Source organism: Neltuma alba, unplaced genomic scaffold (assembly GCF_004799145.2).
Source record: "Neltuma alba isolate B1F8T4 unplaced genomic scaffold, ASM479914v2 tig00007100_pilon, whole genome shotgun sequence".
Lineage (NCBI taxonomy): Eukaryota > Viridiplantae > Streptophyta > Magnoliopsida > Fabales > Fabaceae > Neltuma > Neltuma alba.
In genome coordinates, this window is record NW_021634669.1 from 14,248 (window position 1) to 39,384 (window position 25,137).

Consider the following 25,137-nt stretch of genomic DNA (forward strand, 5'->3'; position numbering starts at 1 on the left):
CTTTTTTTTGGGGGATGAATAAGTAGGGGGTGCAAATATCAAAGTGAATGAACTGTTTGGTACGAAGGAAATAAAAGAAAAGAGAAGGAAAGAAAAATTTTAACGAGTTTTATTTAAAAAATTAGAGAAGTGGGCTTTAAAAATTTTAATAAAAAGAAAAAATAATATAAAAAATTAATAAAAATTAATTAAAAGTTTTTAACCCAATTTTTTAATTTTTTTAAAATCAAGTTCATTAAAATTCTCCTCTCCCCTCCCTTCTCCTATTTTTCCTCATACCAAACGGACCTGAAGGAAAGGGCTAGGTGGCGGGCCCGATGAACTTTAGTTTACTTGGATTCATGGTCTACTTTTGAGACCAACATGTAAAGAGTCATTACTGGGCCAAAACATGTGTAACTCAGCATTAAAGCCCAAAAGATGTTGGAGCCTTAGGCGTTCCTGCTGAGCTGGGGAGAGATGATGGTGGAGGACATTGACCTAATGGGGACTCATGGACCGTGTTAAGGGCAGACAGGGAGGGTTGCTTCATTGACAAGATTTGTGTGGTGGCCAAGTTGCTCCCTACGTACTCGTCAATCATATATTCCCTCGCCTTCTCATTCCTATCTGCACCTTCTCATTTGTCCCTCCCCATTTAACCTTATTATTCTCCCTTAATTCCCCTTTTGGCTGCATTTTCATTGTCTTTCCTCTCTTATTCCCCTGCCAATATCATTTATTCTCTTCCTCTGCCTCTGCGCTGCCCTCTAATATTATCCACCTATATGTCCCCATCTGCATAACGACACTCTCCCAAAACTTCCAACCACACCATATGTGCTTATTAGTCTCAAGCTTTTGCTTTTTAACTCCTCTTACCTTTCGAATGACCATGCTCCTAAAAACACACCTTTATCTTGTCGTTCTTTTGTGTTTGGCAGCTGCAACTTTCAAGAGGATCTGGGTAAACGCTAAACTGGCAGATGGATATTGTCCCTCCGTATTGAATTGAAGTCTGATCTGATTATCAGTTCGGTGCAAAAGCATTGAATATCTTAACGATAAACCGTAGTAACCTTTGATCAAAATATATAATACTCAACTTTTTCAGCCGAAAAAAAAGAAAGGAAAAAGGATCACAGGCACTTGTGGTAAGTACTGCTCATGTAATCCAGGTCAACATCGAAACCGAGTACGCAGTTTAATGACCCACAGGATGATATATAATATATCAGCCATGTTGAAGGCCGCGGTCCTCCCAGTTTGAGCTGAAAAAGCATATTTTTATTCTCGGGGCAGGCGAAAGTTCAGCAAAGCAGCGCGCAGCGTTTAGGTTCTCATGTGTCAAAGTTGTACGAAAGAGTGGCTTCTTTAAATACAGTAAAGTGGCTTTTACATAGAAAATGAGATTAAAGGCTGCTCAGCACAGTGAAACTACAGAAATTCTGGGGTGGTAGTGATCAGACTTCCACTAATAGGATCGCCTCGAAAATTACTCCCAAAGGGATGACAGATTATAATATTGCTAATTATATATAAAAATAATATCACGGCTTCGCAATCAGTTTTTAGTATTAAGCCAGCCGTGCTTTAATTTGCATATGATACATAGTGTCCCACCATCCACCAGAGCCAACCGAACTTGAAAAGCGAGCTATGGGAATTCCATCTGGGGGGGGACCCATAAGTATACGATAGATGGAGACCATAAAATTGGCCTTTCATTGACAGTAACGTTGTTTGGGGATTAATTCGTCTTAATTAACTTGTTGTATATGGCCGAAACTATTTAGGATTCTTTCATATATACGCACATCGTGACATTTCATTGATCAATAGGAAGAAAAATATATATGCACGAGGCTGCGGCGCCCTACTTGCTCAACTTGTTTAATATTTCTCTCTCTCCTCACTTCTATGCAGAGGAAAATATCTCTCCGCTACATGCAGGAACAACGCCGCTGCATATGTACGCTGATTCTGTCTTTTCGTTCGACATAATCATAGTTACTTGGAATGAAGTCAATTTCAGTATTTGCGTCACCCGGGCACACTTAAATTAATAAACATGCTTACCCGCAAAAGAATCGGCGTATCCCCACGGTCGAATGGAGAAATCATCAGTTGTTGCTTCGAATACGCAAGTAATTAAGCAGTTTAATGATCGTTAAGGCATATGATTATAATTAAAATCTACATCACCCGTATCAGAACAGTAGCTAATTTTGTCTGAACATGTAAAAGCAAGAACAGCCCTATGCTTTTGGTACGAGGGAATTTGAGGAGAGAGGAGAAAGGGGGGAAAGAATTTAATAAGTTTGATTTAAAAAATAAAAAAAAAGAGGTTAAAAACTTTTAATTAATTTTACTTACTCTTTTATCCTATGTTTTTTTTTAATCAAAATTTTATAATCCTATTCATTCAATTTTTTAAACCGAATTTATTAAAATTTTTCCTCTTGTTCTTTTTACTTTGTTTTTCTCTTACCTAACAGACCCAACCAAGAGTTGTGACAAGAGGAATTGATTCAATGATTTCTTCCTACATCTTTTGGTTCATTATCAAGTAACGGTTATGAGTTTTACATTAAGAGTCTTACAAGTGTATGTTGGGGTTCATAATTTAAGAGAGGCTTTTCCTCCTGATAAGCTAATGTTTTTGAAAATGCTACTCTTGTTCAGGGAGCGGGAGGTTGAGGATTAAAAAGAATATATTACTTCCAGTTCTTAATATAAAAGTTAGTTAGTTAATTTAAGTAGATTAAAAAAATTAGTTAAGTTAGTTGTTTGTAATAAATAATTGTTATCTTTCTAAAATAGCCTTACTAGAAATGAACCGGGGTCTTATATTTAGAATCAAAATAAAAATTAAATAAACTCTTATATTATATTAATTATTAAGTACGGGAGGTAATATATGATTAATAGTGAAAGAAACATAGGTGAGAAGGTTAACTTTTCACGTGGAGGTGATTATTTAATTTGAAGAGATGCAAGGGAGGGAGATTGGCGGAAGAAGGAAGGCAAGAAGGCGGAGAGTCAAATATATAAACCCGTCCATGTTGATGAATATATCAACGTCATTTTAATCATGTGGTAGATTGATTCCCTTCCATCCCCCCTCTAAAATATATGCTTGCATAAATTCTTCTTTAAAACGGCGGGTGAGAGAAAAGAGGAGGAAGCGAAATAGAGAAGAGTGAAAATCGTAGAGCTCATAAAATAAAAAGAAAAGAAAGGAGGGGGGGGGATAAATGTAAATAATATATAAAAAGAGAGAAAGAGTAGGGGCGGGGAGAGAGAATAAGGAAGGGAGGGGGGAAAGGAACAAAGAGAAATAGAAACGTGAGAAAGGCACAGCGCAATGTCTGGGGAAGGGCCGACCCAGCAGGCGTTAGTGGCAGACAATCAAAACGTTACCCACTTCCCCACCTTTTCCCTCTCTCCCCCCTCCCCTCTTCACACTGCCAGTATCAGTATCCTTCTAGGGCTTGTTTGGATTGACTTATAAGTAGTTTTTTAAACGTGATTTACGGAATACGAGGTAAGTATGTGAGAAAAGTTTTATCTCGGTTTACGTGAACTTGCTTAAAAGCCCGTTTTAAACGGAGCTCCAAACAAGCCCTACTCTTTACGGTTTCACCTTTCAGCCACTGCATATATAATTATTTCTCCATTTTCCCCACTAACTAATTATTCCTGATTTAACCAAAGCCTAATTATTGCTTCTCCCATACCCACCACAAATGCCTTTTTTCTTTATAATCCCCCCCCCCCCCGGCCTTACTTACTATATCTGTACACTCTCACAGAGAGGAAGCAATGCATGAGAGAAAACTTTTAAAAATAGTAGTATAAGATTTATTATTTTTTAAAGCTTTTCCTCATAATATTATCCCTCATCTTTATTTTCCTGTCATTTTTTAATACATCCAAGTAAAGAATTAATGCTCTCTAAAATATTACTCCTCCGGTCCTTATTATAAGACCCAATTTGACTTTTTATTTGGTCCTAATTATAAGACCCAATCCATTTTATCTCTTATATTTATGCATTTTTTTCAAAGATAATCCTTCTAATAATGATAGTTTTAGCCAATATACTTAATTAGCAAGGATATTTTAGGAATAACAACACTTATTTATTATAAATAATCAACTTAACTTACTTCCTTAATCTCCTCAAATAAGTCAATTGAGTCTTATAATTAGGACCGGAGGAGTACTTCGGATCAACTCTGCTATCGGCGTTGTTTCAATACTATATATCATAGGCGACAATGAAAAGAATACGATGCATGACCTTCTTCATCAATTAATTCTTCAATTTCATATCATCCGTGATTCAGAGGCTGGATTATTCCCGGGGTGCATGAAAAGCGACTTCCTCCGCTTGTTCTTTCAAATGACTTCATTATTAGTAACAATCTGATGTCAGATTATATGAAATTAAGAATTATGCTTTATATTATGGGAATGGGAGAAAAGTCGGCAATGGTTGAAAAAACAAAGGAGTGGATCTAACCTATTGTTAAAAAACGCTAGAAGGCCGGCCGGGCGGGGTGTTGAATACACGTATATGCGCGCACACACGAAATTTTCAGTTATTAATATAAAAACTAGTCAACTAATTTAAGTACATTTAAAAAATTTGTTGAGTTAGTTATTTGTAATAATTACGTGTTTTCTCTAAAATTTCCTTACTAATCATGTATTAGTAAAAACTACCATTTGATTGAAGCTTTAACATGTACAACTACCATGATAATTACTTTAAAAAAATAGATAAATATGAGAAATAAAATAGATTAAAATCTTAAATTTATAACAAAAAATCAAACTAGTTTTTATATTAAAAAAAACACGCAGCAGTGTGTAAGAATAAGATAACCACATTAGTTGATTAATGATGAAAAGCTGGGTAATTAGGTATGGCGATTATATGTGATGTGATGGCTTGGAAGATAAAGCTTCCAAGGAGGAGTGGGCGGTAACGGCTTTATAATGATGCCTAATTTAATCACTGAGGCACATCATACTAATCACACTCATAATGACGCACATTCTAAATTGTTCCCTAGCGCCCATTGACCTCCATCAACATATATATATATATATATATATATATATTCTAATTTAATTTCTTCACTGAAAAAGCCACAGATGGATGTGGACGCACATATATATATGTATATATAGGCATGTGAAATTATGAGTAGTAATTAATAATATACATATTATATTAGGGATAACGAATGGGAAGGAGGGATACTGCGCATATATGTTATTGTGCATGGAGAGATCACTAACTGGTTAGCTTCCACCATTTTGTCGTCTCGCGATGCAGCTATTTCTTATTTTAGTGACGATCCATCAATTCTCTCTTGCTCAATAAAAGGTTATCAACCCATACTTACTTGTTTCCCTCCTTTTTATTTTGTCCTCTTCTATCATCTCCCCATTCGCTTTTCTCCTTTCTCGACTTTTCATATGCTCTTTATTTTGTCCCTGTTACTCACTCGTAACGATACCAGATTTGAAGTGGTGTGGGATACAGGGTACGTTGTACGCCTTAGCTGGGTAGATTTTGTTTATGATTATTTAATTGGATTCTGCAAATTCCTGTTTGGAAGAAAGATAGATCAGATATATCGTGTCCCAGATCAAAGGTGGTGGTCCTATATTCACTGGCTCGTATATCTTTATCCTGTCTGATTTCCTTTTAGAAAAAGAAAACTTTGTAGTTAGTATGGTATTTTTAATTAATTTGATTAGATGGGTGGAAACGATTTTTAATTTTGCAATTAGTTTTAAAATCACTAATGTACGGACTAAATGGGAATAGTTTAAAGCCCTCGACGAAATCAATCATAATCTAGCTCTTCATTCTTAATCATGGAACACCGCATTTCGTATATCCACTATCAAGTGGACTATCACTCCTCAATTTAATAATGACATCACTCGCTATACCATGATAACGTTTTTAAGTTTCCGAAAATTTTTTTTTAAAAAAATTCCCTCTCTTTTTTTCCCCAAAAAAAAGCAAGGTTCTGCACGATTTAATATTCGTCAGGGATTAAATATAAACTTACAGAAAATAATCGGAAAAAACTAGAAATATTAAAGGCACGACGAATCTTATCTGCGATTTCAAAGTTGGCTTCTGCGGCTGACATTTATCATGATATCTTTATTACTTACTTTAAATTTATATCGCATAATATAAATAAGGCTCTTAAGTTTCCCTCATAGCGATCCTCAAATCGATCTGCTTTCACCTTTTAAGTGTCCTGATTAAGAATATTGTACAGAGCTGGGTGCATATGTATAAAATATCTAATCTCTCATATTTGGAGATAAGAAAGCATGGCGGCAAAGACATTATGTGGTCGAGTTCAGTGCGGGCACGACATTCATTAATATTTTCAAAATATAAGAGCAGAATTTGATTTGATTTGAGACCTCTTTTATGATATTATTGACTTTTATTTTTTTTAAGGTCAGGTGATGTTGTGGACTTGTGTTTTGCTTCTATCCATTATTGGTTTTTATCCAATGATATACTAAATCAAAAAGTTAACTTTTTTTACATTTTATGGTACGTATGTTCAATATTTTACATTTTAAAAGTTAACTTCTATCCATTTTATGCTTCTATCCAGTATTGGTTTTTAAGGTCAGGTGATGTTGAGTACGTATGTTCAATATTTTACATTTTAAAAGTTAACTTTTTTTATCCAACCAAAAAAAAGTTAATTTTTTTTATTCCTTTTCCATTTCTATCACATTGCATTATGCGCATATACTAAATCAGCCTTAAAAGCAAACAGAATTTTAAAATTTTCGTTTTTGAATGATTTTTATTATTAAAATTAATTAATGATTCTGCTCTAATGTCATGGATGGAGAGGGGCGACCATATGTAGGAAAGAGAATGAGGGAAAGAAGATGGAGACGCATATATACATCAAACAGTGGTGGAAGCGCAGCTTTAATAATTAGGAATATTCTGTGCTAAACTCTCGATGGCCGGTTTGAATTTCTCGACTTTTTCAGAGACCAGGAGCACGCATGCGCCTTCTTCACTCGTAAAAATTAAAGCAGTAAACTCACGAATCAGGAAACCCCATGCATATGCATTCATTCATTCATTGTCCCCAGACTAATTAATGAATAGTGTCCTAAGTGTATGGTGCTAATCATACATATATATCTTGATTCTTGAATATGTATGTTATCAGCATGGTGCGTATATATATAGTGAGAAGAAGAAGTATCAAGCAGGGAGTACTAGCAGAGAGATGTACTAGTTCTGGTTTCAGTTATAAGACCTCGTTTGCAGTTTACAACTAATAATAAGTGAGGGTGACGCATAAGAAGGAGTGGTGCTGAGACTTACAGGCATCCGTCCAAGCTTGCGGGAAGCAGCTTCGTGCATTCATTTCCCACACGTGCTCTTTATTTCCCCACCTCACCCATCCCTCAATAATATTAAAATGATTTTTCTCTTTTAACTTGTGCTGTTCTAACTCTTCAACTTTGTTTACAAGAAATGTGAGTCATTTTCCACTGCCGATACCTTGGATATGTCCGTTTCCACACCAGTAGTAGCACTTCTCCCAGCCATATTACCCATTCAACATAAGCCGCTTACAACTCGGATCCCGCCCAGCACCGTCAATTCAGTCAGATAGATATTCGGCGGTTTTAGTTTCACGTCACGGTGCAGCTCCAAAATACGCAAACCAACCACTTATTCAATTATAATAATGCGGCATATTAATCAATCGATCCAAACATGCATGCAGTAATAGTTGATTTGCCTTCCATTTCCTTAATTAATTGTGGCGACACAAACCCACACCATGGAGTCATAAACTAAATAAGTTGCCCTATGCTGGCTTCTCCATACAACACCATCATGAACGCCCGTACAGTTTATTAAGTATATATACCAATCCCAATCAGAAATTACTCCACGCACTTGTATCTAGATTATATAGTTTTACAAAGGTCGTAAAAAGATGTCATGCGAAACGCCATACAGAAGCCAAGAGTGAAAAGGAAAGGTGTCACTAAAAGGCGATGTATGTAACTAAAAAGAAAAAAATATATATATATATATATATATTTAGAAGAGAGAGAGAGATGAATAAATTAAAGGCAACAGAAGAAAGGTGAGAGAGAAAAGGATGGCGAAACTTTGGATTGTGAATATTGTCCCCCAATATTCCAAAGCAGTCCACATCAAAATCAAACCCCCCCCTCCCCCATCTTGTATGGGAGGGTCCCTTTTTCCACTATACTCGTCTGCTCAACATCATTATTCTTCCCTTAATTTCCATCTCACCACCTCTTTTAATTTCCATCCTAGCTTGCACAGTCAATCCCACAATTTAGGTGTAATAACAAATCGTAAAGTCTTCAAAAAGTTACCAACATCTTCATATGTACACTCCAAGCAACTTGCCACGCACGAAACACTCCACATCCGTCTTTGCGGACTGCTCATTACTCGTACAACAAATCTCGTATTCATTTTCCAAATCGGTGGCTTTCATTGAGGTGTGAACAATCCAGTTTAGCCTCCAATCCGCCGGTTCCTTTTTCGGCATCGCTTTTCCTTTTGTGTTGGGGAATACCCAAGCAAAAACAATTACACGGGTTATGATGTTGGGTAAAAAAGATAAAAGGTATATATATATAATCTATTTTTAACCCATTTCCACTTGCTTTTCTCTTCCTTATTCATTGGATGAATGATTTGGAATCCGAGGACGTTACAATTAATAATAAAATTGAACGACATAAATAACCATTTTATAGATGATTAGGTACAAGCATATGATGTTACATTCATTTTTCAGCGATCGATCGAGCAAGGAGTATTCATTCCGAAAAAGGAAAGGACAAAGAAAAGAAATCTCAGAAGATCATTCATCCGGCCGGCCACTCCTCCTATTGAATTCTGATATGGCGATGACGTTTAATTTTCCTATGCCTGCTTGCCGATATTCCGCAAAAGCTTCCTTCCCTGGATAATCATTTCATCATACGCTTCATAGCCCCAACAAGATGTAGTAAACGAGCGTTATGGGCAAGGCAATCAACATCCCGAAAATAACACTGCAATAAAAGCCCACAAACTCCATCTGATTAGAATCAATTTGACTGAACTTGTTGGGAATTAATCGAAACATGTGAGGATTTAGATATTTGTACGTATATGGTTACACACACACACACTTACGCCGTGCTGAGGATGTCAGGATGTACATTGTACTCCTTGGCAAAGACAAAGGGGACAATTCCTTGAGGTAGAGCTGCCTGTTTTGCGGCCAAATAGATTCCGAACACACAGGTCAGCTATAGTTTGAAATGTTTGGGGGCACAATTAAAAGTAACTTCTGAGCACAAATCAGAAGCAATAAGCAAGCATATTACAGGATTAAAAAAGGATATCTCGGGAGAGGGGAACGCACATGCACATATATTTTAAGTTTAAAGTTGAAAGGAGTGGAGGGGGAATATAGAAATGGGGTAGTGAAAGGAGGGGGCAAAGGAGGGAGAGAGAAAGACAAGAACCTGGACAATGGCAACGTGTAAGAGGACGCCTCTGAGGCCAACAACAATGGAAGCGGCTGCCATGACAGCTGGACCGGTAAGGAATCTCACGGCCATAGCAAAAGCTGCTGTGGAGTTCCCACATGCTATGATCCTCGGTTGCAAAGCCATGAACAGACCTGTCACCAACACACACCCAACAAAAAAATTTAAAATTAACAGGAAAAAGCATTCATTAGGCAACGGGCATGCCCCCGCCCCATCACTACTCCTTGCACTCCTTTCATCATCACTCCCACATTCATAAAGCACTATCACACTGTTTCATATGTAGCCCCTTCGCTTTTTCTCTTACACATATTCCTTTTTCTTTTTAAATAATAGCAATAGTAATAATTCAAGTTGACATAACATGGAATCAGAAAAGATTTCCTCTTCTATCTTTTCCTTTTCTTTAAGCAACCAAGAGTTTGAATTGAACAGTGTTTATTTCTCTCTCTCTCTGTCCCAAAAAAAAAAAAGAAACTTTTTTCTCCCCCGGTTCAGGGACTTCGTGTTCAGTAAGAAGGACTGACCAAGACTGAACATGGCCATGCCTAGTCCTGCATCTGACAGTATGGAAATAGACTTTGCTATAATAGCAGGCATTTCAACATTCCACCTGCAACGGACACCCGACCAGCCAAAATCAATCAGAATCCATATTAAAGAAGTTGGAGTAAAATTAAACAGACAAAATGTGAGAGATTATGCCGAGATTTCCCCCCGACTTGTCTGAGAAAGGAAATGACGTCGTACTTGAATGAAACGAGAGACCAAGTAAGGCCGAATAAGCTAGAGTACGTGTTGGGGTTTCTGATAAGTTTTCTCCACACCATTATCAATATAAGCCTTGTCATCACGCTTGCTGGGGGCATAGTTTTAGATTTGTCTCCGATTTTCTCACCGTCGTGGTGATTCATTTCCCTGTCCACTCCCCTGTTTCCAAAGCTGAATTCATCCTTCTCTAGATAGTTCTCTTGAGCGTCTCTGTGACCCTCCACTGATCATCGAACACCACAAGAAACCAAAACCCGATTAATAAACAAGCCAAGCTGAGTTCCAGAACAGAACTAATAGATTAGAGAGGGGAAATGATAAATAATAATGATGACAACCTTTGCCTGGAGATACTGTCAATTTCACGTCTTTCTGATCATGAGCTCCATATTCATGGCCTCCAAAGACATCTGATACAGGGGAAGCACTTGAACTCCAAACAAACATATGAAGGTCCCTCGCCCCATCCTCGGGCTTCTGCTGTGCTTGGCCATTTGGCCTCTTGGCATTAGCATTTGCAGCAAGATTCTTGGAGGCAGCAGTAGGCGAGAACATTCCTGGGTTTGGTGCTGGGTACCCTGTTCCTCCAGGCCCACCATGGTAGTGGAACCTGGGCTTACCACCCCCAGAGCCATCTTCCTCGTAATTAGAAGGCCTTGGTGTTGGCCCTCTTGATGCCGACATGCCATACACATCAGAGGCACCGAAATTTGAGTTTCTACCACCAGCCATCATAGAATAAAAATCTGTGTGGTTGAAACTAGAGCCTCGTGGTGTGGGATTTCGAGAGGATTGTAGAGAGTATATCTCTGCGTTAGTAAGATTTGAAGGGCGAGGGGTCGTAGAAGAAAGCCCCTGAGACCTTCTTGAAAAAATATCTGATCTTGAAGCATTGGATTTCCTCACAGTCACATGAAGCTTCCCGTCTTCTTTGATTTCAGCTTCGGTTTCTAATGGCTGCCTTCCATCCAAGGACATGACATCGGAGTCAACATGGATGGAAACGATTGAGCCAGCTGTGTCCGGGAATTGCTCAGAGATTAGCATTCTGGCTCCTCTAAACTCAAACATGAACAGCATCAAAGTGTACCAAATGATGCACTGGAGGACCACTATTTGGACCATCAGACTCCCAGAGAACTCACCGTACATGCCTTTAAGCAAAGGGATACCCATAACCAAGGTGTTTGGTAGGGTAGAAAGTGAGAACAGTGTTATAGTCCATTCCAAGCAACCCCTTTTGCTCACGTTGGCCCAAACAGCAAGAATAACAAGAACGATGACCTTTTGAAGGGTATCAGCAGCGATGAAGCGAAAGTTCATTTCGTAGGGATTGTTGGAGGCGATGAAGTGGAAAGAGAGGAGAGGAACTGCAAACAGAGCAACGAAACGATTGATTCCGGAGCATTGATCCGGCGAGAAGATCTTCCACCATTTCACGGAGCCATAGGCCAATATCATAGCCACGTAAAGTGGCACCATTGCGGTCATGACATGGTAGAAGTCTAACCAAGTGATCATCTTCGCTGGACTGTAGAGCAAGAACAACAAAGATCAGAAAAAGTTCCTAGAGACTGAAACAGAGAGGAGGAAGATGAGAGGAATTGGAGAAGGGAAGCTGAAGAAGGAGAAGAAGATTGAGTGGGGATGGCGTGGGAGGTGGGGGTGATGATGAAAAGAGATGGGGAAACGAGAGAGCATGTGTTTTGGTTTATTGGGTAGTGGGTAATATGCAGAATACAGCAAATATTTTTTCAGCTTTGAGAGATGCGAGCAAGCTTGCGCTTGCAGTCCCCAAAGCACAACGCAGAGGCAAGAGGGGGTGAGAGGGGGGTATGCTTTTTTATTTTGGTTTAATTTTGTTTGCTTGCTTTTTGTTTTGAGCTGTGTATGGATTTGGGGTTCAGCAGGGGCGTGGTGGGTATTTGATAACACTTGGGAACTTAGTGAGTGGCTCTATCTTCTGTGGGACTTGATTTGTCACATAAAGCGTGGAAAAAGCATTTTAGTTGGAGCTGGGTATGTCTCCATTACATCTTTACATCTTTAAGCTACGTAAAGGGAGCCCGCAGCCTCTGGCCTTTCCTTTTCTTCTTTTAAAGATATAAATGACCGTCACAAAAATAAAATAAGATAGAGTGGGCAAAAGTGAGAAGAGTCTCGTGAGATCTGCTTGCGGGATTGTTGGCCATGAGTTGTTCAGGAGGTAATATTTCTCTATCCCAACAGCCCATAAAAAGGAGGGGGAAAAAGGATGGAGAAGTATGAGTAGAATTGAGGTGACATGCATAAAACAGAGAACCAAAGGGGAGAAGAGAGGACAAGGGGAAGAGATGAGCGAGGAGAGCAAAAGAGGGATCACGTGGCTCTTAATTGTCGTTTCCCAACCATATCTAAGCATCGACCTATCTAAGTCTGTGGGGTTTTACCACTTCCAAGTGCTTGGGGTTCGTTTAGTTTAGTTAGGTGAGATTACAAGCCAAGTATCTCCACATTCCCTGGGTTTAATGCGTGCATGTGTTGCTTTCGTTCTACATATATAATTGCTCATTTCTCTCATCAAATCAACTTTTCCAATTTCTGCCTTCTTTCACTCTACTTGACCTCCCCCCCTTTGCTTCTATGTTCACCACCTCTCCAACCGGACCAACCCTACTTCTCTCAAACTATTCACTGCTATATAGAATGGACACATTGTATTTTCTATTGCATAAAATCCACCCTACACGCTTGAGTATCACATATATGTTTCTAAATAAAAATTACTAATAAATATAAATAGTTATTATAAATATAATTATAGGAATATAATAAATTAATATTCTAATTAAATATTGATTGTCAAAACAGATTACATCATTTCATGTATGATTTTTTTTGGGGTCAAAAATTATATACCTGATTAAATATTTTAACTATGTAGTATTCTAACGATAACTAAAAACAGCTTAATTAATTCATTGCAAGTACATGCATGCGTCCTTCTCCTATTTAATAATGGATTATAGATGTAATCAATGGATTAAAAACTCATGCCAGGTGTGAGGGTTTGGTGAGGAGGAGCATTTGGAAAATACAACAATAATGAGAATAATATAACAGCAAAGCAAAAGCAAAAGAGTTCTGAACCTGATTCAGGACAGTGATTCTTGAACAGTTTCGAAGTGCGAACCCAATACAGCACTGGCACAGTCCAAATGACTTTCTGATGATGCATATGGTTGGGCTCGCATCATATAAAGTTTGATAATTAAATAGAACATATCATTAATAATTATCGTAAGTAAGTAGTACAATTTGCTCTTTGATGAAATGTTAAATTTGGTAGTGATATTAATTACACAGAATATAATGAGGAAGTTGATAGTATAGTAGCTGATAACAAATGTGTAGGTCTAGTAAAAATACAGCAGTAAAATGGAGGAAGAGGGAGGGATTTGTTAAAGGATGTGGGTAAGTACGAAAAGGAATTAAGGGGGAATATATGTCTGAAGCATCATGATCGTGTTTCTGCTAATGCTGGCTCACCTTTCCTAAAAGCATCATCATGGTAAAATCTTACATTACTCATCACCCGAATATTTACTGAACTGAAACATGCTCCTTCATGCCCCCCCTCTTTCTCCATTCCCATTATTTTTCTTCCTTCCCTTTCCCTCTGGCAAGCCAATTTCATTCTATTCTATTGTCAATTTGCATGAAAGCAACAGAAAGTGAGTCAAGTGAAAAAGAAAAGAATAAAAGATCCCATCTAACAAAAGCACAAGAGAGCTAGCTGTAAAAACCAGAATGTTACTGAAAAGCGTACAGCCTTTACTCCACTTTTCCTGTATATATGCTTAACAAAAGGAACCAAACCTTGACGACTCTCGCGGCTAAGGACAATTATTAATTAGGTTACTAGACTATGATTAACAAAACAATAAGCATCTCTTTTCTTGTGATGGGCTTGGATCCATCCTTGACCTGCTCATTATAACCCTTAATTAAGTTTATCGGTGGTGCAGGAGATCAGACTGGTGAGGGAGAAGGTTTTTGTTCAAGGTGAGCCATAGTATCACTCTTGATTCATTTACGGCTTCATTGGGGAAGCATTCCAGGTTCAGAATCACAGCAATTAATTAATACATAGAAAATTGAAAAAAAGTGGTCATAGAAGTGATAACTGAAGCACGCTTTGGAGTTAATGATGAAGAAGATGAGATAGTAACAGTGATTGGCGTGTCAGTCATACAACTCTTAGATAATTCAAAACCCCAAACACCAAGCTTAGCTGCACGCTCTGCTATGGGTTTTTGTGTTTCCTATGAGCATAAATGGAATTAATGTATCCATTTTATTTATTAATTTTAGTGTTACGATTGTTTTCATCTCAATACTTGGTTTGTCCTATTCACCTCCCTCTGCTCCTTGAACGAATATATGTTATCTCTCGGCTTCACAAAACAAAACAAATCTTTCACTCCTCAAAATTTCGAGCCATTCCCTATTTTCCAGTGTTAATTAAAGAACCGGCGACCACTGTCTAACAGGCACCGCCATTTATTTATATATCGAGATAAAAAGATAACATAGAGAGTGTGTGTGTGTATATATATGATTCTGCAATCTCAGACATAAACTACAGCAACATTAAGACATTCCGATGCATGCATCGGACCAAAGTGGAGAGCCGGATAACAAAATTTAGACACAGCGAGAGATTGATGAATTGGGGTTCAGTGGATAAGACGGGAAGACTTTTTTTTTTTAAAAAAAAAAAATTTAAGGAAGGGAGATGAGCAATTAAGATATAAAGGTAACTCGTAAAAGGTGCTTTCTTACGAGCAAAGTTACGCAATCGCATTGGTTTTGCTGATTTACAGACCAAGTTGGCCTTGCTGTGGGGATGCAGCATATTTGTGTGGATTCCCATCTAGTTTCAATCACACCACCCCATAGTTTGACTACGCTACCTTTGAAGGAATTTAAGAGAATGATAATGAATTCCAGCAATATCATTCAAGAAATTAAAACAAATGTCCACAGCATGCTCTTTTTTTGTTGTTGTTGTTGGTTTTCATACTTATTACTACCTCTTGTCCTAATTATAATGTCTCGTTTATAGACTATAAACGAGGTTTTATAATTAAGACTGAAGGTAGTATTTTTTTTAACTGTTCTTTTGATGTTGGATGAAATAGACTTTCAATTTGATTATTGGCCAGCTTATTTAAAATAAAAAAGTGGATTTAGTTAAACTAAACACGAGGAAGTTGCTGGGAACACGTTAAGTTAAAATATAAGGGATGTGTTGGAAAAGAAAATCTGGTTTTGAAGCGCTGGCAAATGAAAATTTATGAGTTTGGTTTAAAAAAATTGCGAAAGTTGGGCCATTTTCAAGATTCAAAGAGTGTTTACAAATCACATTGCGCCCATGTGGAGTATGAGTTAGATCCTTGGCACTTAAACTGACCTCCTTTAAGCATATGGATTATATATCAGTTACGTCGATTATTTTAGCAAATAAGAAATATCAATAATAATAGTCTTTTAAAATAGGCTTCAAAGAGAGTTTACAAATGTACTTCTTATTATTTTATCACTTAAACTTTTCAGTTAGATTCCTCACAACAAGAATTAATATTAGCAATATAGTCTTATATCGAGCTAAGAAATATTCATACCGAAGAGATCCTCTTGAAGACTTACAGGGAATTGAAAACGTATGTGTGTCGGGAATCAAAATAAGAGGGGGATTCATTTGTGAACTGTACCCTACCCCAAGGGGAAACCTAGCGTGCAACTAATTCTACACATCCCCCCCCCCCCATTTTAAATGAAGAAGATGATTTTATGAACGCTTTCACAATGAATTTATATTAAAAGGTGAAAGGGTAAATTGACTCATTGTAATATTTAAAAAGAGTATCAGGCAACATAATAAAATATTAAGTGTAAAAATATCCATAATAATTCAAAAACGACCATGAAATGCTGCTTCCATTAAACGTATCAACGTCGTATGTTTTAAGTTGTGGGTCCTATTATTTTTCTTAATATCGGTGAGTCAGTCTCTCGTATCCTTTCTCCTTCTTTCACTCTCTCTCCTACTCTGCCTCTCTCTATGACCCAAACCTTTTGCGATGCCAGCATTATGGATGTCTCCCTGTCCTCTTCCTTTAGCATTCGTACTCGCACCAAAACCCAATCCGTTCATACATCTCGGTCTCAATCCACCTCTAGTTCTTGCCTTCAACTCTAAAGTCATCGCCTTGAGAAGCCTGCTGTTTGGATTCTTACTACCTACTACTCCAAGCGTCAGAAGTATGCTTTCCTCAACGTGAGCACAAATAGACTCAACATCTCGTGACCTCTCCTCCTAGGAACCTGTGGTCGAATCAGCTTAGCACACACCATATGACGGTGCTCAAAATGCTAGCGACACGGTTGATGATCGTGGTGACGGTGGTGGCAAATTTTGTGGACGTAGAAGACACAACAGAGTGTATTCTCCTTGCATGGACTCTAAGGTGGAGTGATCTGACGTATTCACCTTTGGAATTGCATTTGCACCAAAGGAAAAATTCTTCTACAATAACACTGTCGAGTTATCCCCTTGCGATAGTAGGCTAGCTCTCTCGTCTTCCAATTCTCAAATCTCTATGTTCAAGTCCAAGGTGGATGAGATCTCACTCCTCACTATCAATTCCTCTTCTTTTGCTCATATTTGTTCCCCCTCTTGGTCTCTCTAAATCTTCGAGTAAAATTTCTGGATAGGTTGTTTGTTTCTCTAAATTTATGACCGATGATTCACAATTCACTAGTTAAAGCAGCAACGACGACTACAGTGAGTGCTTCTAATACTGACTGACTGCCATTAACTAGTATTGAGAAAAATAACCAGGATGAAGGACACATGTGGATAATATAGTAGCACCCCAAACTTAAAGCAAACAGTTATTTGATGCATTTAATGGAAGTAGCATTTTGAGACATCTTTAAATCATCCCAGGTATTTTTACGCCTAACATTTTATTATGGTTTCTGATATTCTTTTTGAATATTACAATCAGTAAGTTTGCTTATTTATCCTATATTAAAATATGAACGATGATATGTTAATGCTAAGAAGATCAATACTGAGGAGGTGTTTGACAAGATTTCACAAAACGAGACACACTCATCTACATATTTACTTCGTATACCGTAAAAACATTTTTAAAACCATGGTTTGGTTTCTATCCAAACATTCCCTAAAACTAAACAATATTGCGAATGGCATCGTCATGAGGGGATTCCTGCGTCCTAGTGTTCAAGTCAGCAGGCCATTCTCAATAGCGCGGACCAGCTATGTGTCCAAGTTGTGGAGGACATTTTGGCCCCGCAACTGGGAAAACTCATACCGAGTCTTCTTTCCGAAAATCTTTGTTCTTTTACCGTCACTTGCTTACAAAACGAGTCTTCGGAGTAACAAAACAGGTTTTCTTTCAATGATGAATGAAAAAGCGTTCCAAAGTATGCAGAGAAGGGAACTAAAGGGAGTAAAAGAAGAGGGCAGAAAATAGATACAGGATGATAAGTAGCAGCAGAAAACACAAGGCGTAGCGATGTAAAGAATATACCCAGGAAGCAGAAGCTAAATGGAACGGGAAGTAGAAGGAACGCGGATCCATTCCAATTGGATTTCAACTTCACCACATTCAACATTGCGTAATCTGAGCACCAAATCTTGCACAACCTTGCCTTCGCTGTACGTAATGCAGCTCTCATCCGCCAAACAATTTTGCCTGCCTGGATACAATCTTCTCACCACCGTCCCGCTCGGCAGCCCATCCAGCCTCATGTTCACCGCTTCTATAAACGGTCTTATCTCAAACTCTGCTTCCCCCATTTTGTCATCTTTGCTGAACGTGTCATGGTCATACACCGTCTGCATCTCACACACACACACATCATTAACATTCCTTCGTGCTGCTTTCAGTTTTTAATATAAAAACTAATTAGCTAATTTGAGTAGATTAAAAAAACTAATTAAATTAATTATTTGTAATAAATGTGTTATCTTTTCTAAAATATCTTTGTTGATCAAGTGTTTTAATTACAATTATCATTATTACATGGACTGCCTTGAGAATAAATAAATAAATATGAGAGACAAATTGAATGGAGTTTTAGTCTTATATTTAGAGTTAAAATAAAAGTTAAAAGAGCTCTTATATTAAGAATCGAGATAGTATATAAATATAAATAAACATACACCAGTAACTCACACTACTTACTATTGTTATCGGACGACTCGGGTCTGTAACTGAAAGGGTCAGGTCTTCATTCCACTCAGGATTTACATCCTTCTTTATCACACGAGTCTTGAGTCTCTGTAAAACCACGCATCACTTGTGCTTATTCATAATAACATTCACAACTACCACAATTGCGACGCAGTTATTTATACTTTCCTATTCATTTCTAGAATCTTCCTTTATCCCATTCAAACTTCCAGGGACGAGACCCAAGGTGAAAGAATTTCTACGTACTTCTCAGGGAAATGAACAATTAAATAAAGGGCACATGAATCATCCAGGGAACGAAGAGAACAGCAATCCTTGGAATCAACTGGAGGGAAAATTGTAATTGTGAATAGATGGTGCAATAAAAAGTAGTTGGCTGAAATTCTGCGACCAATTCTCCAAAATAAATACAGCCAAAGCTATTGAATATAACAATTATGAATAAACAGACGACCCCCGGGGGAGGGGCGTTTAAATGCAATTTTCAAGAGGATATATACACAATCTGTACCCAAGAAAGAAGGCTCATAATAAAGAATTATGTGAGCAGAAGAATAGAAGAGAGCACTGACCTGTCTGCCCATCCTTACGACGACGTAAGGATCGCTGCTACGAACATCACGAACGGCGAGGTTCACCCCACGCTTCACCCGAATCCTCAGAAGGCCGATCAGGTTTTCCATTGTTCTCCCTCACGCTCTTTCTGTGTACAATTTTCCACCTACTTCATCTCATTAAATCCTTGTTTTAGTCTGAGATGAAATTGGTAACGATAAATCGATGAGGAAAACAATTTAGAGATGGGAAATGCTGAGATCAGGGGTTTGACAAGGGGGAAAACTTGTTGGTTGGCCCTGTACGGTCCCGGGGGGGTGGTGAAAGAAGAAATGGGCCAAGTCAGAGGAGGAGAAAAGGAGGATGAGTTTGAGAAGTAGGGAGGATTTCCTGGTACTTGTAAGCGGCAGCTCCGGTTCAAAATTGATTGCGGTTAGACGTTGACTTGTGCCGTCCGTGAATGCCGCTACTGCGACGTGGCCGATCTCCATAGCCCAAATCCAATGGCTCTAAAACTCTCAACCCACATATGCCTACATTTCATACCCTCGTGACAAACTTAAGTTGACTTGTTCGTATTCTAGAGTCTGGACGTCACTTTTTATTTTTTTAATTATATTACCGGAATTTAAATCCTATATGATCAGTACACTAGCAGCTTAAACTAGTTTTAATGGGCTTTTTTAAAAAATAAATGTTCCTTCCTTGCTTTTTTTTTTTTTAAATTAGGTACAAGTATTTTTTTATTACAAGTAATTTTATTTGAGATATTATTGAGCATTAAATATAAATATCTTTTTTAATAAGAATTTAAATTTTAATTCACCACGTTATAAAAAATTAAGACCTTCCACTTGATTTAGTCCCATTGCCACGGCTTTTTGACTTTTTGGGCATTATTATTGGATTAAAGGATAGTTGGAGGGCTAAAGATACGAGGAGAGGCCCAGGCCCTCCTAATATTCCAACTTAGGGTCCAATTAAAAGGGTTCCCGCGCTTGCGGCTACCCTTTTGAGTTTTGATTTGTCTTTTGGTTCTCAGTTTATAATCATGCTGCCATCACTGCTGGAAACACGATGGTGAAATGTTATGGAACCCTGGGAAGCTCTTGACATCGATGATTCTGACCTCTCCTCTTTCCTCCGCCCTTGCAAACGCCATCACCTCGATTCCTCATCCAAAGCTTCCCATACCATCGCCGCCAATGCTTCGCAGCAGCGGCTAATTTTTCAGCGCAATCCTCATTCCCCCCCTGAAACCCTACCCGCTTCCCATTGCCATTCCCTTTTACCGCAGGCGAAGGCACCTGCTCTTCCAAATCGCCTCATTCCCGGTCCGGCCGGTGTCGTTCAGGCCGCGATGCAGCGCAGAGCTCTAGGTCACCAGAGTTTATTGGAAGATGCCGCGGACTCCATTCCCACGCAAGAATTCATAAGGCGGGTTGTTCAATATGGCGATGATAACGATCACGATTTTAACACTAATGCCTGGCACTGTGCTCTGGGCTGGCTTCGTCGAGAAGGTTCTTCCTACATTTCCCCGTTTATTTACCTCTGAAATAATCTATCATTTTCTAAAACTACACTGATTCTGGAAAAGCTATTCTGTGGCTCATACATGCTTGGTTCATTTCAAATCTCTTTCTCTTTCGGTTTTTCTAGGCAAGGTCGATCGTAATAGTGTGGTATTTGGTACGCCTTTGAGCTCAATTAAGAAGCAAATCAACATTGAACGAGTAGGTCAGGTATTGCCAATAATTCGGAAGATGATTTTATGTTATTCACTATATACTTCTATAAAGTGCCGGCCTTAATTCAAAAGTTTCATACGAGTTTCTTTTAAATATTTAGTTACTTGGAAACAGGTAATCGCCGTTATTAAATCCTGCACACCGAATGGTCTAGGAGATTTCATGGTGACCTTAAAGGTATATCTGGAACTGTGAATGCGGTGCATTCGAAAATGCACTCATGACTTGTGTCTCTTGTTCTTTCTCATGATAATAATATCTGAGGTACCTGAGTCTGAATTTCAGGATCCCTCTGGTACAATTGGTGCCAGTGTACATCGTAAAGTCTTCACTGAAGGAGAATTTGGAAATAATGTAAAAGCTGGTTCGGTTTTGGTTCTCCAAAAGGTCTGTTACTCATTAATTTGAATATAGAAATATTGCGTCAGCAAAAGCTTCCTTGTCATGGCGTTGAATTTTAGTTTCGTTTTCCTGGTGGCAACTTGTAGTCTGATGACCAAATTTGCTTGACTAAACCAACCTGTCCTCTATTTCAGGTTGCTGTATTTTGCCCCACTCCCTCTGTTTGTTACCTGAATATAACATTGCGCAACATAGTCAAGGTATGGGATCATCTTCGTGTTCACACTTAACCCCATCAATATTTTTTTTGTGGGCCAAACTTAACCCCATCAATATAGAACCTTAACTGCAAACCGTATTGTATAACGTTTAATTTGAGATCTACTCTGACCTTAATGGATACCAGTAATAAGCATTCTCAATCATTAGTCCTTCCCTCCTCGCCTGGCTCACCCCGTTTTATTTACTGTTCTGTTCTAAACCAAAAATATATGGCTGTATATGCATCTGACTTAGGGTTGAACATTTTGATAGACCGTCTATACAACATTGAAGCATGATTGATGTTGGCAGTTCATTCAGGGATCCTGCTGAATCAACTATAATAGCACAAAAAGAGTCGGAAAACTTTCTAATTAGGCATATCGTCGTAATGGAGGGACAAAGAATTTGGCCAAGATTTGATATGTTTGTCGGTAAGAGTTGGCGGCAACGGGGAGGGCTTAAGGCTTGGGTCTTCATGCATAAAATGAATTACTACTCTTGGTCCTTAATATAAGATTTAATTGATTAATTTGAAAAGATTAAGAAAATTAGTTAAATTAATTATTTATAATAAATGTGTTGTTTTTTTTAGAATGTCTTTATTAATCATGTATATTAGCTAAAATTACTATTGAATGGAATTTTTAATATGTACAACTATTTCAAAGACCACTTTGAAAAAAATAAATAAATGTGAAAAACAAAATATATTAGGACTTTATATTTAGGATCAAATTGAAAGTCAAACAAGTCTTTATATTAATAACTGAAAGTAGTATATTCTATCCTAATCGGCCGAAAATGATGAGATGTGGTCCATTCGGCGTTTAGAGCTACATAAAGACGAAAGCAGTGTTTGATGCTGATTGAATGGGAAATGATCGCAAATGCCGATAGTCAAATTACCCGAGTAACTAAAATAATGCGCAGGGTGTCCCAGCCTCAGAATCATGGGTTCTTGGCTTGAAGTTTGAGATTGGGTCGTTTAGCTTGTCTAGTTAGTTCCTTAGAAAGGGGTAGGAGCAACTTTGGATAGCTCATTTTTATTTGGGGAGATATCATTGAGAACGAATCCTCGTCACATCCTCAATCTCTTCGAATTTCGAATGCAATAATTTGAGATATTTTTCCATTTATTTCCTTTCGATCTGTTGAATATCGAGTTTTTGTTTGTCCGCTAACAAACTGTTTGTTCTGAACAGATTTTTTCAGAGAGCAGCGAACCTGAATCTGAAATTTATCCATCTTTAAGACGTGTGGCTCCTTCTATAGGTACTTACGAACATCAATCTGTAACAAGTTCTTTTATTAGCTCTTCGTCCCCTCTCTATTGATGATGACGTGTTCTATTTATTCTAATGCCTTACTGTTAACCCTCCTACAATACATACGTGCTCATAAATTAACCTTCTCTGTGACAGGAGGCAACGAAAGATTATCGATGGCGGACTATACTTTGTCTCTGCCACAGGAAAGAACAGAGGAAATTAGCACTAACCGCTCCCTACATTTGGGATTTAAAGATATGGAAGTTAGTGATAAGCAAAAGGGAGATGATAAAACTCCAGAAAGCGTCGGGGCGAAACAAGATTCAGGAAGGAACCATTCTGAGCACGTCAATATCGCTGAACGTGTGAAAGCACTCAGTAGCTGTGAGCTTGAGATTGAGACGGAAGACAACTCAAACCCTTGTCAACTGGGCGGAGACAGTTCAGCATGTATTGCTCAAAACAATGGTTCATCGGCATACTTGGTTGATACATCTGAATCTCATGGTCCGGAAACGGGGTCAACAAGACAGATGGACACAAATCGGGAGATCCTAATCCCACAGTGGACAGAGGAACAGCTTGATGAGCTTTTAGCATTTGACTGACGTACTACCGTTTGTCAAATTACACAGTTATAACGTATCCTTGATAGATCAATCCCAGTATTGTAAGAAAAATGGAGAAAGAAATAATGCAATGCTTTGCAGTTCACCCAGGAGCATCGATGCTTTCCTTCGTTGGGCACATGTTGCTTGGCATCATTAACGACACGGAAGATGGGGTAGATTCGAATTAAAACCAGGACACGTGATAACGACAATGCTAAAAGAATGGCCCCTACTCATTACCTAGATTACAAATAACAGAGGCAACGGTTGCCTTTTTTACTATTGTCACTGGCAAACTGTTTCATTTTTTCTATCATACAACTCAATAAGATGGGTCAAAAGTAAATGCATCTATAATAAATATAAATTAATTTGTCGAAAGAATTAATCATTTGGAATAATTTTGCGTCTATATACGACTACCTCCGCCTTCCAGTTTGTTTTTGAATGTCCAGGGAGATATCCATCCGTCTTTCCTTCCAATAAATAAGTTGCATGTGGTACAAAACCCTGAAAGCATAGCAATATAAGGGAGAAAAAAGTCCTAACTCGACGATGTTCATTTAGGCTTTCATTCTTGAAGACTGTCCCACATTATTCTCCATTCTTGTGTACCACCCACCGATCCGAGTGTGTTCTACCATATCTTTGCCCGACCTAAGATAGCGAATTGGTCTCAGCACCCCGAAGACAGCCAAGTCGGCCAAATTAGGCTTGGATCCTCCTGAGAGGGGGGAAAAGAAAACTAATCATAATAATGAGAAAATATATACTTGGAATATACACAATTTATGAAATATATAAAAACATGAAAACATTTATCATATATTCACCAGAATATTGCCTTTAAGTGGGAACTTGCGTCAGCATAATATATCTAGAAGATAAAGAGCTAGTTTTAAACCGGCAAAAGTTAAATGCCATCTTGCCAAGCCTAGTGGAATGGGGGTTCAATCCACCCCCCAAGCAATAGCTTGTAATCCAAGGAGGAAAAAAAGAAAAGAAAAAGCCATCTTGCACAGGCTGTTTAACAAATTAAAACAACTCAATCCTAAACCGGCATGGCGTGACCTCAATTTTCTAATTGCCATCGGTAGCTTTGCCTGTTTGCCATATTTGCATATTTGTTGATGTGGAGTTGTTAACATTAGTTTAAAATGATCAAAAGAATCGCGTGCTATTTCTGTATTTCAAAGGTGACAAAAAATTTTCACACACCATGCGCAGAAGGGAGGGGGGGCATACCAAGGAATTCCCGGCCATTTAGAGCATCGACCCATGTTTCTGCTGCCTCATAAAGAGCAGCACGTTCATCAGTAATGTTGTACTTCTTCTTCAGATTCTTGGACACAAAATACATTGCTGTAGCTCCAGCATACTTAACTGTAATTCTTTCTGTAAACTGAAATTTCCTACAACATCAAATTCAGTAAATAATTAATAGCCTGTCCACGCTTAGCCCATCTTCAAGTTTAGAGAGCACAGCAAAATAGACAGTCACCGAATTACCCATAACTATCCTTTTTACCTCCCTAGCTCTCTCACCCCCACCCCACCAATAAAATGTTTCAATACAAGAGGATAACAAGACGATCTTGTCTCTTACTGCCATATTGGGACCTTTTTAAAACCCGTCTGAGCTCATCAAAAGGCAAATTTATCCAGCACCACTGTTTGTTTCCCACAAAATTCTCTCTTCAACAGGAAA

At 38.2% G+C, this 25,137-nt stretch overlaps 4 protein-coding genes across 5 annotated transcripts; 1 reads left to right on the forward strand and 3 right to left on the reverse strand.

Moving 5' to 3' along the window:
• Positions 1 to 8,771: 8,771 nt before the first annotated feature.
• Positions 8,772 to 21,511, reverse strand: LOC114751776 (auxin efflux carrier component 1). 2 transcript variants are annotated; one of them, XM_028940446.1, is made up of 8 exons: positions 21,501 to 21,511; positions 20,323 to 20,334; positions 10,707 to 11,935; positions 10,348 to 10,591; positions 10,125 to 10,210; positions 9,571 to 9,728; positions 9,236 to 9,312; positions 8,772 to 9,111 (listed from the first exon to the last, which is right to left on the reverse strand). In XM_028940446.1, the coding sequence occupies exons 3-8, from the start codon at positions 11,887 to 11,889 to the stop codon at positions 9,045 to 9,047; spliced, it is 1,815 nt and encodes a 604-aa protein (XP_028796279.1). In that variant the 5' UTR covers positions 11,890 to 11,935; positions 20,323 to 20,334; positions 21,501 to 21,511; the 3' UTR covers positions 8,772 to 9,044. The 2 variants fall into 2 exon arrangements, with proteins under 2 accessions (XP_028796279.1, XP_028796278.1); XM_028940445.1 differs by lacking the exons at positions 20,323 to 20,334; positions 21,501 to 21,511 and having other exon boundaries at positions 10,707 to 12,268.
• Positions 17,760 to 19,551, reverse strand: LOC114751778 (protein C2-DOMAIN ABA-RELATED 4-like). The gene is made up of 3 exons (XM_028940448.1): positions 19,211 to 19,551; positions 18,630 to 18,725; positions 17,760 to 18,280 (listed from the first exon to the last, which is right to left on the reverse strand). Exons 1-3 carry the CDS (start codon positions 19,319 to 19,321, stop codon positions 17,987 to 17,989), a joined length of 501 nt encoding a protein of 166 aa, XP_028796281.1. The 5' UTR covers positions 19,322 to 19,551; the 3' UTR covers positions 17,760 to 17,986.
• On the forward strand, positions 20,284 to 23,552 carry LOC114751777 (uncharacterized). Its single transcript, XM_028940447.1, has 7 exons — positions 20,284 to 20,716; positions 20,856 to 20,938; positions 21,059 to 21,121; positions 21,230 to 21,331; positions 21,481 to 21,546; positions 22,753 to 22,822; positions 22,972 to 23,552. The coding sequence occupies exons 1-7, from the start codon at positions 20,284 to 20,286 to the stop codon at positions 23,424 to 23,426; spliced, it is 1,272 nt and encodes a 423-aa protein (XP_028796280.1). The 3' UTR covers positions 23,427 to 23,552.
• Positions 23,553 to 23,711: 159 nt separating this feature from the next.
• LOC114751779 (prostaglandin E synthase 2-like) lies at positions 23,712 to 24,825 on the reverse strand. The gene is made up of 2 exons (XM_028940450.1): positions 24,675 to 24,825; positions 23,712 to 24,153 (listed from the first exon to the last, which is right to left on the reverse strand). Exons 1-2 carry the CDS (start codon positions 24,787 to 24,789, stop codon positions 23,993 to 23,995), a joined length of 276 nt encoding a protein of 91 aa, XP_028796283.1. The 5' UTR covers positions 24,790 to 24,825; the 3' UTR covers positions 23,712 to 23,992.
• Positions 24,826 to 25,137: the final 312 nt, after the last annotated feature.

Excerpts from the sequence above, each read along its gene's own strand:
- LOC114751778 (XM_028940448.1), bottom strand. The coding sequence starts at position 19,321 with ATGGAAAACCTGATCGGCCTTCTGAGGATTCGGGTGAAGCGTGGGGTG. Across the intron at positions 18,726-19,210 it reads TCGTAAGGATGGGCAGACAG|AGACTCAAGACTCGTGTGAT; the intron begins GTCAGTGCTCTC and ends GTGGTTTTACAG. Across the intron at positions 18,281-18,629 it reads CGAGTCGTCCGATAACAATA|ACGGTGTATGACCATGACAC; the intron begins GTAAGTAGTGTG and ends TGTGAGATGCAG.
- LOC114751777 (XM_028940447.1), top strand. The coding sequence starts at position 20,284 with ATGGAACCCTGGGAAGCTCTTGACATCGATGATTCTGACCTCTCCTCT. Across the intron at positions 20,939-21,058 it reads ACATTGAACGAGTAGGTCAG|GTAATCGCCGTTATTAAATC; the intron begins GTATTGCCAATA and ends ACTTGGAAACAG. Across the intron at positions 21,332-21,480 it reads CGGTTTTGGTTCTCCAAAAG|GTTGCTGTATTTTGCCCCAC; the intron begins GTCTGTTACTCA and ends CCTCTATTTCAG.
- LOC114751776 (XM_028940446.1), bottom strand. The coding sequence starts at position 11,889 with ATGATCACTTGGTTAGACTTCTACCATGTCATGACCGCAATGGTGCCA. Across the intron at positions 10,211-10,347 it reads TGGTCTCTCGTTTCATTCAA|GTGGAATGTTGAAATGCCTG; the intron begins GTACGACGTCAT and ends TGTCCGTTGCAG. Across the intron at positions 9,313-9,570 it reads TACACGTTGCCATTGTCCAG|GCAGCTCTACCTCAAGGAAT; the intron begins GTTCTTGTCTTT and ends GCCGCAAAACAG.
- LOC114751779 (XM_028940450.1), bottom strand. The coding sequence starts at position 24,789 with ATGTATTTTGTGTCCAAGAATCTGAAGAAGAAGTACAACATTACTGAT. Across the intron at positions 24,154-24,674 it reads AAATGGCCGGGAATTCCTTG|GAGGATCCAAGCCTAATTTG; the intron begins GTATGCCCCCCC and ends CCCCCCTCTCAG.